At 36.8% G+C, this 15,628-nt stretch overlaps 1 protein-coding gene across 4 annotated transcripts in view; it reads right to left on the reverse strand.

Annotated features, from left to right (window-relative positions):
* Window positions 1–15,628, reverse strand: part of DCBLD2 (discoidin, CUB and LCCL domain containing 2) — a 117,457-nt gene that overhangs the window by 92,122 nt on the left and 9,707 nt on the right. The window contains exons 1-3 of one of the 4 annotated variants that reach the window (XM_021667014.2): window positions 12,378–12,510; window positions 11,775–11,843; window positions 8,579–8,806 (exon numbers count right to left, since the gene is read on the reverse strand). In XM_021667014.2, the coding sequence (XP_021522689.1) occupies window positions 8,579–8,806; window positions 11,775–11,781 (235 nt within the window). In that variant the 5' untranslated portion in view covers window positions 11,782–11,843; window positions 12,378–12,510. Of the gene's footprint in view, window positions 1–8,578; window positions 8,807–11,774; window positions 11,844–12,377; window positions 12,511–15,628 lie in introns of those variants that run through there. The other 3 variants (XM_021667015.2, XM_021667012.2, XM_021667013.2) reach the window with 3 other exon arrangements.

Below are 15,628 nucleotides of genomic sequence, written 5' to 3' on the forward strand. Positions count from 1 at the left end.
ACAAACATGCCCATTCAAAAGTGGGCAAAGGATATGAACAGATACTTTACAAAAGAAGACATACAGGAGGCCAACAAACATATGAAAAAATGCTCATCATCACTGGTCATTAGAGAAATGCAAATCAAAACTACATTGAGATACCATCTCACGCCAGTTAGAATGGCGATCATTACAAAATCTGGAGACAACAGATGCTGGAAAGGATGTGGAGAAATAGGAACACTTTTACACTGTTGGTGGGAGTGTAAATTAGTTCAACCATTGTGGAAGACAGTGTGGCGATTCCTCAAGGACCTAGAAATAGAAATTCCATTTGACCCAGCAATCCCATTACTGGGTATATATCCAAAGGATTATAAATCGTTCTAATATAAGGACACATGCACACAAATGTTCATTGCAGCACAGTTTACAATAGCAAAGACCTGGAACCAACCCAAATGCCCATCGATGATAGACTGGACAGGGAAAATATGGCACATATACACCATGGATTATGCAGCCATCAAAAACGATGAGTTCCCATCCTTTGTAGGGACATGGATGAACCTGGAAACCGTCATTCTCAGCAAACTGACACAATAACACAAAATAAAAACACCGCATGTTCTCACTCATAGGTGGGTGCTGAACAATGAGAACACAAGGACACAGGGAGGGGAGCACTACACACTGAGATCTGTTGAGGGGAAATAGGGGAGGAATAGCGGTGGGTGGGGAGTTGGGGAGAAGTAGTATGGGGAGAAATGCTACATATAGGTGATTGGAGGAAGGCAGCGGGTCACACTGCCACGTGTGTACCTATGCAACAGTCTTGTATGTTGTTCACATGCACCCCAAAACCTAAAATGCAATTAAAAAAAAAAAGTAAAAAAAAAAAAAAAAACCCATGAAAATAGATTAGTTATGTAGATAACAGAAAAATAATAGATCTAATAAATCAAAATTCATTTTTTTGGAAAAATTAACAGAATAGGTATGCCCCTAGCTAATTTAATGAAAAAAGAGGGTGGGAAGCATAAATATGTAAACTAAGAAATGAGAGGAAGGAAATAACTATTAGAAAAAAACACTGAAATAGCCATTATAATAAATGTAAGATTCTGTTTTACAGACATCACAGCAAATATATTAGATCACCTAGGTAAATGGGTAATTTACCAAGCGATTACAGTTTACTACAATTGGACCCATTAGAGGTAGAAAGTTCCAACACACCAATTGCCTTAGAAGAAATAGAGAAAGTCATTAAGGAAGCATCTTAACAAAAAAGCACCAGGCTCGGATAGTTTCACAGTGTGAAACCTTCAACTAGTGTTCAAATTCTCTGTAAATGTTTTCCAGAGAACTAAAAAGAAAGGGAAACTTCGTATTTCTATTTATATGTATAATTTCAAAACTAAACCTGATAAAGACAATGCAAAGTAAATTACAAACCAGTATCACTTACCAATATTTATGCAAAAATACGAATACAATATTAGGAAACATAAACCAATGCCACATTAAAAGAGTGCCACACCATAACCTAGAGATATTTATTCCAACAATGCAAAGTTGGTTCAATATTAGGGAACCCATTAATATAATACACCATACCAGTAGATTTAGATAGAAAAACCGTTATCATTACCTCCACAGATGCTAAAAAAGCTTTTAACAAAATTCAATATTCTTTCTTGATAACAACACTTAAGAGAAATCAGCGGATACTTTCTATTAAGGACCAGATATCCCCAAAACTCATTGCTGTTGAATTCCCAACTCTTAATATGACTATAGTTGGAGGCAGGCTCTTTAGGGAGGTAATTAAAATTAAATGGTTTTGATTTTCCTAAGGTAGGGCACTGATCCAACAAGATTAGTGTCCTTAAAAGAAGAGGATGAGAGTACCTGCTGTTTCTCTCTTCTCATCCCTCCAATCTTGTCATGTGAGGACACAGGAATAAAGTGGCCATCTACAAGCCAGGAAGACAGCCCTCGCCAGAAACTGAATTGCTTGGTATCTTGATGTGGGACTTCTAGCTTCCAGAACTGTGAGAAAGTAAATTGCTGTTTTTTACGTCACTCAGTCTATGGATTTTGTTATGGCAACCTGAGCTCAAACACGTTAAATTTCCACTATCATAAGGAACCTGGAAAGGATGCTCACCATCTCCACTACTGTTTAACATAGTCCTGGACTGGAGGTATTAGCAAATACAATTAGGTAAGAGAACCACAGGCATAAGAATTGGAAAAAAAGAAGTAAAACTATCTCTATCTGCAGATGTGATTGCAGATCTGAGAATCCCTAGAAAGTGAATGATAAAACTAACTGAAATAATGTTTAAAACTCAGTAAGGTAGCATGATATAAAAATCAACATACAGAAATCTAGTCTTGACATAATTAGGAATCTGTTAGAGGATATAATGGCAAAAAAACAAAAATAAAAACACCTCCACCTCCATCGCAACAAAGACAAGATGTTTAGGATTAAGTTTAACAAAAAATGTGTAAACCCTACATAAGAACAAGTTTAAAACACTCCTGGAAGACAACAAAAGGAGATGTGAAGAAAGAAGAAAAAAAAAGAGCTCGTGGTCTTGAACACAATAACGTAACATCATTAATTTATAGATAGCACAATCTGAATAAAAACATCAACGAGCTTTTTTATGGAGTTAGATAATCTGACACTAAACTTCACATGGATAAACAAACAGGCAAGAAGAGCCAGGGAAACACTAAAAATGAACATTTCTGAAAGGAGATTGGCCCTGTCAGGTATTAACACACACTGTAAGCCTCCGAAAGGCTTTACAAAACAGTCACGTTCTGGTATGTGGATACATTTGTGGAGTGCAACACGAAGTCCAGGTATTAACACACACTGTAAAGCCTCCGAAAGGCTTTACAAAACAGTCACGTTCTGGTATGTGGATACATTTGTGGAGTGCAACACGAAGTCCAGGTATTAACACACACTGTAAAGCCTCCGAAAGGCTTTACAAAACAGTCACGTTCTGGTATGTGGATACATTTGTGGAGTGCAACACGAAGTCCAGGTATTAACACACACTGTAAAGCCTCCGAAAGGCTTTACAAAACAGTCACGTTCTGGTATGTGGATGGATACATTTGTGGAGTGCAACACGAAGTCCAGAAATAGACGCAAGTACACTGAGGACCGCAGTGTATGATAAAGGCAGCATTTCAAACCACTGGGACAAAGATAAACTTTTAAATGTATGGTGACCGAACAAGTGGTTAGTCATCTGGAAAACACAATCAGATCTACATTTCATGCTATACTAAAGAAAAAAACCCCGATGTACCAGGGATCTAAATATAAAAAATGAAACCATATAATTCCACTACGAAAAAAATGGGTAAATTCAACTTTAATTGGGATGTAGGAAGAGGCTAACTATGATTTAGAATCTAAATGCAATTTTACAAAAAAGAATGATGAATCTATTAATACATTTTGAAAAGTTTGCATGGTTAAAATAAAGCACCAAAAACGAAGTCAAAAGACAACTGGCAAATTAGGAGAAATTTGCAGCATATATCACTAATATGTTTATAAACTAATATTCCTAAAAGATAATGAGAACTCCTAAAACCCGAGAGAAGCAAAGACCAAAAAAACTTGACAGATGGGCAAATGGTGAGTGCCTGTAGTACCAGCTACTCAGGAGGCTGAGGTGAGAGGATCACTTGAGCCCAGTGGTTCGAGGCCAGATTGGGCAATATAGCAAGACCTGTCTTTAAAAATTAAAAAAAAACCTTGACGGAAAAATGGGCAAAAAACAGGAAGAGATAAAAAGTTTAAAAAAAAAATGGGCCGGGCGCGGTGGCTGACGCCTGTAATCCCAGCACTTTGGGAGGCTGAGGCAGGTGGATCACGAGGTCAAGAGATCGAGACCATCCTAGTCAACATGGTGAAACCCTGTCTCTACTAAAAATACAAAAATTAGCTGGGCATGGTGGCGCGTGCCTGTAATCCCAGCTACTCGGAAGGCTGAGGCAGGAGAAGTGCTTGAACCCAGGAGGCGCAGGTTGCGGTGAGCCGAGATTGCGCCATTGCACTCCAGCCTGGGTAACCAAAAGCGAAACTCTGTCTCAAAAAATAAAAATAAAAAAATAAAAAAAATTGACATTCTACATATGGGAAAACACAGTCCAACTTCACTCATAGTAAGAGAAATGCAAATTACAATTGTACTGAGATACTGTTTATCATTATCAACTGGCAAAACTTAAAAGACATGACAAGCCACTTTGTTGGGAAGGCTGTGGAAAACAAGCATTTTTATGCTATGGAAATGCAAATTAGTATAACTTCTATAGAGGGGAATTTGGCAATGTCTAACAAAGCAAAGAATTTACCTTTTGACTTAGCAATTGCACTTCAGGAATCTACACTAACAATGTAAAAATACAACAATACAAAAATAGTTTGTAACTGTTAAATACTGAAAGCAACCAATATAACCATTCATAAAAGAGTGATTAAATAAACTACGATACATCCACACTATGGTGTTCTGTATTGCTGTAAAAAGAATGAGGATTATCTCTACGAAGTGATGTATAGTGATTTCCAGAATACACTGATAGGTGGCGGGGGGAGGGGGAGGGGGCGGTGAAGCAAAGTACAAAAGAATACTCAAAGAATGTTAAATTTTGTATAAGAAAGGAGAAAACAGAAAATGTAAATACATCATTTGTATAACAAAGTGCAGAAAAAAATAAAACAAAGACTAACGCAATTGGTTAGCAACAGGGAGTGGGTGGAGATGGAGTTAAAAGGATAGAAGGAGAGGAATGTCACTTCTCTGAGTTATCTTTTTCTAGTGTTAACTTTGAGAATCATGTTAATGTTTTACATATTCAACAAAAGAGAAGAAAAACCAACAAGAATGAAGAAAAAAACTATAATGGAAGATGAACAAAAATGAATGAACCAAACTGTATTTCAGGTGAGTAACATAACCACATTGAAGGGCAGTTGGTGGTGGAGTAATAACCGGCCAAGGAATTTCTAAATGCAGTATTTAGACTCTAAGTCCACAGGTATGAATTCTAGGTAACAGGCTACTTTCAGTTCGAGTCATGGGTTAGCAATTCTAAAACTATTTTCTGGTTACAGCACTGAACAAATAAGTAAATATATTATAGGTAACGGGAGCTCGATTTCTCACTGTCAGAGAAGTGAGTTAGAAAGAAAAATAGGAAAAGGATAGAATGAACCCTGTAATGTTGGATTAGTATTAAATGTATCAGCATAAACTCATGCTGTTTAATACAGGCAGATAAATATAAAAAATAACACAGGTACATGTATATACATATGTATATACAAATGTCTATTTACTAAATCTGTCTGTTGATAGGGCATATGGTAGTTCATCGGGCTAAACCTAGTAGCCACACATTGACTTCTAATACCATTCTCCACTAAAAAGAACCAGGATTTCTTGAAGAAATGGCTGATTCCAGGGCTGGGGCAAGGCAAGCACAAGATAAATCTAGAATATTCTGTGCCAGAACATAAAGAAGTACTCAAAGAATAATGAGGATATCACCAAAGGACAAGGGAGCTGGCTTGAAGTAGCTCCCACTGGAAATTTGGGACAATCTGAGCACCAAAATAATGACAGTAAAGGGTGATAAGTGATAGCCTAACATAGGAATTCACTGAATTCCCACTGATATAAACAAATGGGAGAGAAGAGAAAGATCCTGTTTTTAGTAGGAAAAAACCTAGTAGATATAGAAGGAATAATGAAATTAGAAAATCATAATTGACTCATAAAAGATTATGCCAAATCTAGTGGGTATAAGTTTAGTGAGTAACAGAATATTTCCATCATTTAAAAAAGTCTCTCCATCAGACACGTATCGATTATAAAGAGCAGGACAGTTACAGTGTAGAAACCTGGGAGACATCACCTTAGCCAGAATATCAACGTTCACAGCACCAGTAATGGGACAAATCAATCTCATGTTCCATCATACGATACACTGAGAACATCGCTTCTATGACATTCTTGCTAAAAGTCTGTCACTGGAATCTCATCATGAGGAAGCATCTGACAAACATCCCAGGAAATAGCCCATACACTTTAAACATATGAACATCAGAAACACAGAGAGACCAATGAACTTTCTTCTCTTTTAATGCCTGTTTTCTAAAGGGGCACTGAGAAAAGATGATACAGGAGGGAAAAAAAAAAAAGATTCCGTACCATTATCACTGAAATCTTAATGCCCACTATGTATTTGTTTCTGTCCTCTAATTCTCTGCAGACCTATCTTAAATGGAATGTTAAATGCCTATTCTTGAATTATCTTTATCTCTCTGCAATATGTTAAGAAACTTTTCTACCACTAACCATAGGCTGCTACCAAATGGAGGACCAGTGGGTATATGGCAGGTGTGATGGGAGAAGGGTGGGTACAACCTGAAGCCCAACTGGAACCATCATCACTCAGGCTCCTTGACCTTGCTGCAGCTTTCCATTCACCCATGAGAAGAGAGAATAGGACAAAGCAATGGAAATGAAGGAAAGCTGAGATTTATTAAATACCTATTACACCAAACACTGCAACATATTACTTCATTTAACCTTCAGACTGTACAGAAACTGAGTGTGAAGTCTGAGCAGGTTCAACAGTTGGTAGAAAAAGGACTCTCAGCAAGTAACTCCTGGAGCTTTGACCAGAACCCAGTGAGTGATTTAAAACCTGTGCTCAAAATATTCCCCATGCCACTCTTCCTCTCTAGCAACAGTGCCACTGTGAATTGTCTAAATATATAATTCTCCTGCCTTATTTTAAGAAGACCACTTTTCTTTACTGGAATTTTCAAAATTACACAAAAGTAGAAAGAAGAGGGTGTAACAATTCCCATCTGCCCATTACTCAACTCTACCAATATGCCCTTGTTTCTCCTATCCTTGTTCCTATTTCTGGAATACTTAAAAATAAATCCTAGACACTTGAACTTCAGAATGTCTCTAACAAATCAGAACTTAAAAACAATTTTAACATCACTACATCTAAAACATTCTTTACTATCATTGAATGCCCAATGCTTCACCTTTCTCTGATAATCTTAAAAATACTTTTAGAGGTTAGCTTAAATCAAGATCCAAGCAAAGTCTACATATTACTTTAGGAAGATGTGTCGCAATGTAGACCACTTCCCTTCCCCCTCCTCCTATTTTTTCTAATGCTATTTATATGTTGAAGAAACTAGGTCATTTGTTCTATGGAATTTCTTATATCCTGAATTTAGTCCTTATAGTCAATAGAATGTATTTCTCTATCTCCCTTACTTCCTGTAAAGTGTTAGAGGCGTGACCAAACTGTGGTTCACCTTTTCTCACTGTTGTTTAAAGAACGCTCAGGTGTTACTGTCTGCTCTCTACTGCATCTGCAGGAGACATTTACTATCCAGTTGTCTTCTATTAGGATTAATATTACCATAGTTTTCTACATCCTCAGGCGATTTGTGTTCTTAAAACCTTGTTCAACACCATATATTCATGTAACATGCACACGATGCTCAAGCCACCACGTTTACTGAGAGGTGACTGAGAAACACCAAAGTTTATCATTCAGCAGCCTGGGAAATAGGGCAGGAATTTTTCCTCTGGTAGATAAGAGGCCAAAAAGTAAAGAAGAGATAATGAAGGATTTGGCTAGAGATGGAGGCTGAACACAGTATAGTATTAAAATGTTTCTAAATAAACTTACAGAGAATTCTTAATTTTATAATGTTAGTTCACCTAAAAAGCTTTACAAATTTTTTCATCTTTCTTGCTTAAGAAAAGTACTGACACCTAAATCAAAGGTTTTTAACCTTTACTGCAAAAGAGATTTTCTCAGGAAGCTTTTAAGATACTGAGACCTGGGTTCCACCTAACTGGTCTAGGATGGTAACTGGGTTTATGGTATTGTTTACTGCTTGGGGGGCTCTAATATGCAGCTATAATTGAGAACCACTGCTCTTAATCAAGAACAACAACAATGGCAACTAACGTTTACTAAGCAGATATTATGTGTTAAGTAGTGTTCACTGTTCAAAGCATGTTACCCATACTAGTTCATTCCCTGTATTTTTTACAAGGGAAAAAACTGAGAGGTCAGGTAATCTGGCCAAAATCACACATCAAGCTGATGAGAGTTATGCTTCAATCCCAGGAAGTTTGGATCCAAAACCCATACTTTAAATCACCATGCTATACTGTCTCCTAAGCGTGAATTACATTTTTATTCTTCAACTGCAACTAAAACTATGAAAGAAAAACATATTAAAAAAAGAGATAATTAATTTCCTCCTTCTTAGCAGTACAGTGGCATCTTGGGAAATGGTACCAATATGTGTTTATTAGGAAAGTATAAAAGGAAATAGACAAGAGTCTTCTCTTCCCAAAAGATTCCAATTCAAAATTCCCACACATATTCAATAATTTCCCACACAGCACCTTACGTGCACGGTTATTTAATGTTAATATCAAAAAATACATAATTGAGGCAATGATGTATTTACATGTACATTTACAAAAAAAAGTCCTACCTATTTCAGTTCTGCTGACTCCAATTCCGTTATAAATTCTCAAGTAATTAAAGTGACAAGAATCAGAATCTTCAATGTCAAAGTCACCAAATTTGATGCGCACTCTCTCTCCCATCTTTACACGGATTTCCCATTCACAAACAGTGCTGTTGGGATAGGTTTGTGGGTAGTTTATGGATGTAAGGGTTCCACTCTCAGGGCCTAGTACAGTGTGTCCACATCCATCACCTTTAAAAAAAAAGTTAAAAGAATGATAAATTATTCTCACATCTTTAACTTACACTATAATAATGATTTTTTGTGAAGATTTAAAAATATGACATCAAATAGTTTATACCACCCATACGTTCTAATTTTTTTTTTCTTTTTTGAGACAGAGTTTCGCTCGTTACCCAGGCTGGAGTGCAATGGCGCGATCTCAGCTTACCGTAACCTCTGCCTCCCAGGTTCAAGCAATTCTCCTGCCTCAGCCTCCCGGGTAGCTGGGACTACAGGCGCGCGCCACCACGCCCAGCTAATTTTTGTATTTTTAGTAGAGATGAGGTTTCACCATGTTGACCAGGATGGTCTCGATCTCTTGACCTCGTGATCCACCCCCCTCGGCCTCCCAAAGTGCTGGGATTACAGGCGTGAGCCACCGCGCCCAGCCTCTATTTTAATTTTTTAAATGGACAAATAATTGTACATACTCATGGGGTTCACAGTGATGCTCTGATAAATACAATGTATAGGGATCGGATCAGGGCAATTAGCAAATGAATCATCTCAAACCTTTATCATTTGTTTGTGTTACCTGAAACTACATAATATTGTTAACTAAAGCCACCCTGCAGTGGTAGATTCCTCCTATCTAGCTGTAACTTTGTATCCTTTAACAAATCACAAGAACTGACATCGTTCTTAGTATACCTATCACAGGAGCCAAGAGAAGTCAAGTTAGGTCAAAACAATCAGCGGTTACCTATATAAGTTCAAGGAGATTTCAATTCTGAACAAATAAAAGTAAATATAAATTAGTAGTCATTAAATACACACACATATATTATGAAAAATGCAATCTTCAGAAGAACAGCAACTTAGAGTAATTGTTCAAAAAATGAATGTAAAATATAAAAATAAATGATCAGCTTCAACAATTTATAAATCATGAACTAAAATATCTGTGAGAAGCTGATTATTTCTAAAATATACCAAATACGTACTAACAAGTATGTAGATTACTGACTGTATTACAGACTACAAGGCACTCCTTCTTGAAGTCATTAAAGCAACATTTAATGAAGTTCAATTATATATTTACTGAAATTTGATTTTTTACTAGTCCCTCCTGCATACCTTATTTTTTTCCCTATAGAATAAGGGAGAAGTAACAGTTTAATGGCTTATTAAAGATGAGAAAAAAATGACCTTCACATCTTGGCAGCAGCATTATTTGCTCCAGAAATTTATTCAGCAGCTAGATACAGAAACTTAAATAACAACATATTTGTAAAAATGAAATATTTGCACTCTTTATCAGAACGTTTGTATTTTGTTTTTACTGAGCACCCAGAAGGAAAAATTAATGTTCATTTAGAAGTTTCAGTAGCTGCTCCAATTGTATTGTTCAGCATTCCATAACAATGAGATTCAAATAGATCTCCTTTTAGTAGGATGATGAATATATCCTTTTAAAATAATAGCATTTTGTCTTTCAAAAGAGTTATACATAAATCACCTTTTGGAATAGTACAGAACTTACACTAAAACTCTATTAGAAGGCCGGGCGCGGTGGCTCAAGCCTGTAATCCCAGCACTTTGGGAGGCCGAGGCGGGTGGATCACGAGGTCGAGAGATCGAGACCATCCTGGTCAACATTGTGAAACCCCGTCTCTATTAATACAAAAAAATTAGCTGGGCACGGTGGCGCGTGCCTGTAATCCCAGCTACTCAGGAGGCTGAGGCAGGAGAATTGCCTGAACCCAGGAGGCGGAGGTTGCGGTGAGCCGAGATCGCGCCATTGCACTTCAGCCTGGGTAACAAGAGCGAGACTCCGTCTCAAAAAAAAAAAAAAAAAAAAACTCTATTAGAAGTGACAGTGCTGAGTTTCAAACTCAGTATCAACACAGAGGGCTCTAACAGAACCTTCTACTATCTTATTTTTAAGAATAATATAGTGCTAATACTTGCTACAAAAGATGAAAGCTTTTCTAGTAATGTCTACGACTTTGCAGTGGCAGATTGTCACACTTAAGGTATACCCCATAGGCTATTATTCAACTTGAGGTTGTCACTTAAAATTGAATTTTACAAAGAGTACAAGCAGAATGTTAGGAGTAATTTTTAAATGTCTTATGCTCATGTTTGATTCTAAATAAATACACAAAACATTTATTGCCCTTTGCAACACAAAGGATAATTTCTACAAAAGTTAACAAAAGAAATATTAACTGATAAAAAACAGGACTTTTGCATGCATGCAGATGAAGAAAATAGTAACAGAGTTGTATTTTTTCATAACCTTGTGTAGGGGGAGGGCAGGAACAGTCCACAAGTAATGTGCCAAGAATGTTCTAAAATATGTGATGGAGTCTGGAGCTTCTTCCTCTTGCAAGCAAGATGATGTGCACCAGAAACTAAAGTTAACAACAGGTCTCCAATCTACAGCAATGAACAAGTTTGAATGTTTTGTATCTCAAAAATATTTGACAAGTTTAACCTGACTGTAAATAGCTTAACTGAACACCTACTGCTATGAAGTATATGTTTAGAAGATTCCAGTTCAAAAGGGAAGGCTAGGCATATATATATTCATATGTTTTTCTCTTATTCCAAAAGAAATACCTTTTACATTGTGACCCTATACAGCCTGTATGCATGCTCATGACCCACTAAAGTATTTCATGACCCCCTAATAGGTCCCCAGCTGCAATCTGAAAAACACTGTGTGCTAGGCAGGCAAAGGTCTTAACGCTGAATCTGCAAATCAAGGAAAGACCTTGTTCTCGTTTTCACCCCTAAATTACTAATGTGTTTCCCATTTATTTTTACATAAGATACGCCAAGATACTTAAAATACAACAAAATATTTAAAAGTAGAACTAAAATTGGGAAAACATTCTTGATCAACCAATTATCTAATACACTTAAGGGTAGTGATTCTCAAAAGGGGGGTTGCAGGACAGAGGGGAAGAGAACCCCACAGAAGCAATTTTACCTCCCATTTGGCAGTGTCTTGAGACATTTTTCGGTGTCACAACTGGAGGGGGAGGGGTGTTACTGGCATCTAGTAGGTAGAGACCAGAAAAGCTGCTAAAATATGTTATGTACAGGACAGTCCCCCAGAACAAAGAATAATCAACTTTAACAGTGAATAGTGCTGAGGTTAAGTACTGACTTAGAGTCAAAGCTAGAGTATCTCAGAAAACAAGATCTGGTTTAACTCTTGGCTAGGTTCCATTTGGCCCAAAGGGTAATGCTGTTCTAGTCACTAAGGGAACAGTTTTCCCCCAAAGACCGGCAGTTAAACTAAAGAGTTTTATGTTCCCACTTTCCAATTTTTAAAAAAGTAAATGGAATGCTTTATTTTTATTTACATTAAAGAAGAAAGATTATTTTTGTTAGTCTACAGACCTCAAATGATATTTTTTTCTGGGTCAGGAGATCTTAACATTAGGAGGGAAAGCGAGCTAACGGTGATCATTCCTGACTGCTGTGAATTCTGAGTAGCTCTGTACACAGGGAAGAATAATGATCTGTGACCAGGCTACATCACCTACTATTACTCATTCTCACAAGGCAGAATTGACAAAGAGCATACCTACTACTGGAAAAACAACGTTCACAGGACCAATCCATACATTCTCACCAACAACTCCAACTTCACCAACTTTCGATCCTCCAAACTCCACCAGCACTATCAATGACAGCTTCTCTTTCTCCTCCTCCTTCCCCACATGGTCTCCACCAGACTATGACTGATCACAAAGGGTAGCAGCCTGTTAACGTAATTTTTGAATTTTAATTTTATTTCAATGAAGACAAAACACTGGAATTTGATCTTATTGCTTCTTTGTTTGGCTGCACATTTATCTAGGGAATTACCCATAGAACATGTGTTCACTTCCTCTGAAGAGTATAAGGTCAGATGTGTTCAGCCAGATACAAATTTTGTTATTATTCCAGGAAAAGAACTTTTTTTTTTTTTACTACTTATCCCTAGAGAAAAGAGAAAGAAATTAAACATATTTAAATGACAACGACTTAATATAACAAAGAATGCATGCTTTTTTAGGCCACTCTAATTAAGCTCCAAATCAAGTGTATTTTTTGTTTAAGTACATTGTTTGTGATGCTGACTCCATATGACCTTCCAGCCACCCCCAGATTTTAGCCATATTACTAATAAGTTGTATTAATTATATTCTTATATATATATAACTGAATTTTAATAATATGAACATTGTGATTTCCAAAATTATTTGCTTTAACAGCAAATACAAATGCAGGATATGCTTGCATAAATATACCAAAAATGCAGAGCAAAGATTTAAAAGATTTAAACTTTTCCAATGAGGTTTCAAGTTTTTTGGTTTTTTTTTTTTTGGTGAACTGGTGAGTCAGTATACTTGCTCTAAGTAAGTGTCACTTCTGTCACATAATACATCTGTGAGATCTTAAAATGAAAAAGCATGGAGCTCTTAGGGAACAGAAAAGTGCTCAGAAGAGTAAGCTGCAACTATTAACTAATACATCTGATTTCATTTGGTTACAACAAAGTTTTAAATTATTATTTTAGACCAGAAGTAATATATCAACCTTATAATTGTGAGGTTTATTGAGCTGCATCACTACAAATCTCAAATAACTCAAGGTACTACTTTAATTTCACTTAATTTTTTAATGCCTTTTTTTTTTTAACCCTGGTAATTTTCCTTGTTCTGAAGTTTTGTCTGAAATTAATACAGCAACTCCAGTTTTCTTTCGTGTTCACAAAGTATATCTCTTTCTGTATCCCTAGTTTTTAAATTGTGGTAAAATATATATAACATAAACTTAGTATTTTAAACATATTTCACTTTTTAAAGTAGTTTTAGGTTCATCATAAAACTGAGTAGAACGAACAGATATTTGTCATATATCCCTTGTCCCTACACTTGCATAGCCTCCTTCATTATTAACATTCCAGACTAAACTGATAGATTTATTAACACTGATGAACCTATACTGACATCATTATCACTCCGAGTCCACAGTTCATAATAGGGTTCACCCCTGGTGTACATTCTATCGGTCTGGACGAATATATGACATGTACCCACGACTACAGTCTCATACAGAGTAGTTTCACTGCCCTAAAAATCCCATGTTCCACCTCCTCATCTTTCCCTCCCCACCAAACCCTGGCAACCACTGCTCTTTTTAGGGTCTCTCTAGTTTTGCCTTTTCCAGAGCATCATATAGTTGGAATCATACAGTCTGTAGCCTTTTTGGATTGGCTTCTTTCACTTAGCAGAAAGAAGCTTCCTCCATGATTTTTTATGGCTTGATAGCTCATTTATTTAATTTTTAAAATACTGCATAAGACGCACATGCATTCAGAGACCAAAGAGCGTCACAGTGTGACAATTTGTCAAAAAAGACATTGCCCCAGCTTCATTCTTTTTTAAGCTCCAACTCATCTCTGCATGTACCGTAATCTACAAAACTGAGTAACATGAAGGAATGTGAGCTATACATAAATCCTCTTCAACTCCACCATGCACATACTCTACCTAGAATGCAATGGTTAAACAGGAGTCATACAATTAATTTAAATGTCCTAACAGTCACTATGACCTTGAAAAGGTTACTTATTGCTGCTAAATCTCTGTTTTGCCGGGGGTAAAATGGGAATATTAACAATTCAAGCTACCAAGCGTAAAATTTAAACGACATACCACATGAAAACAACTGGTGTCAAGGTCCTAAGCCATAGCAATGTGCTCAATAAATATTTGTGAGTACTATTATTGTCATAAAAGACGAGGACAGCTTTTGCCCACTGTTTATTGACCCAGTACACTTGGCTGCAATCTGGCCGAAGTTAAGAGAACAATGGCACATTATTTTAGGAAATTTAAATTTACAGCAGCTTTAAAGCTTCTAGTGTCTTGCAGAAAGTATAAATTTATGAGAAAGTAATGATCACTCATCTCCCCAGTGACCTCTACTGTAGTTCAGTAACTCACTCTCAGGACCACAACCTGGTCTTTATTTTTGCCATTACTGGAAACTACTCTCAATTCTGAAATCTTAAAAACTTCAACATCTCACACTTCTGGTTACAGTCTCCTGAACTTGCAGCTCTCTTACGCCCACTGCATACTTTCTGTGAACTGAATTTCTCTCTTTTCTCTCCAACTATTAAGCTGATCCTAGTCTCATTTCTTTCTCTGCCTAGTCTGGGCCTCATGTCCAATATATTAACTACACTCTTTCTGGTACCTTCGCTTCCTAGCCACTGTATTCTTCTTAAGCATCTATCTGCCTGGCAAAAGCGCCACCCTAGATCATTAAATAATCTCTCTTTGTGAAAGAGTTGAGCACTATAGAAAGAGAAAAAACTCACAAAACCCAGAAGATGAGTGTCATTAGAAGCAATGGGTTCCAGCCTCAGATGGCACTCAAAGCCACTCAGTATTCTCTTATTTGGAGGTACTCAAAGTCAAGTCAAGGTTAGAATCACTACAGGCTAATCAAAGGTTCTCAGGCTCCTATTTCCACCTCCATGGATTCTAACATGTATGTCAGAAAAATGACCTGAAACGTGGAAATAGGATTAAAAAAAAAAAAGAAGTAGTATGCAGCACATCCTTTAAATGTCAGAAAAAGCAAAAGCCACTCAAAGTTACAGAGGAAAATAATTACCACTTGCTATCTAATGCTGACTAAAGGTTGCAGTCTTGGTTACGTGTTAACTTACAGACTGCTGTTTGGCAAAGATGTATATAATTTCTGCATAGTTGAAAAAATAACCTCAAGGTAACAGTTTAAAGCCCTGCTGGCCATTAATCAGTTTTGGCCATCTAA

The sequence above is a fragment of the Aotus nancymaae genome, unplaced genomic scaffold, assembly GCF_030222135.1.
Source record: "Aotus nancymaae isolate 86718 unplaced genomic scaffold, 86718_ANA_hifiasm-v0.15.2.pri h1tg000011l, whole genome shotgun sequence".
Taxonomy (NCBI): Eukaryota; Metazoa; Chordata; class Mammalia; order Primates; family Aotidae; genus Aotus; species Aotus nancymaae.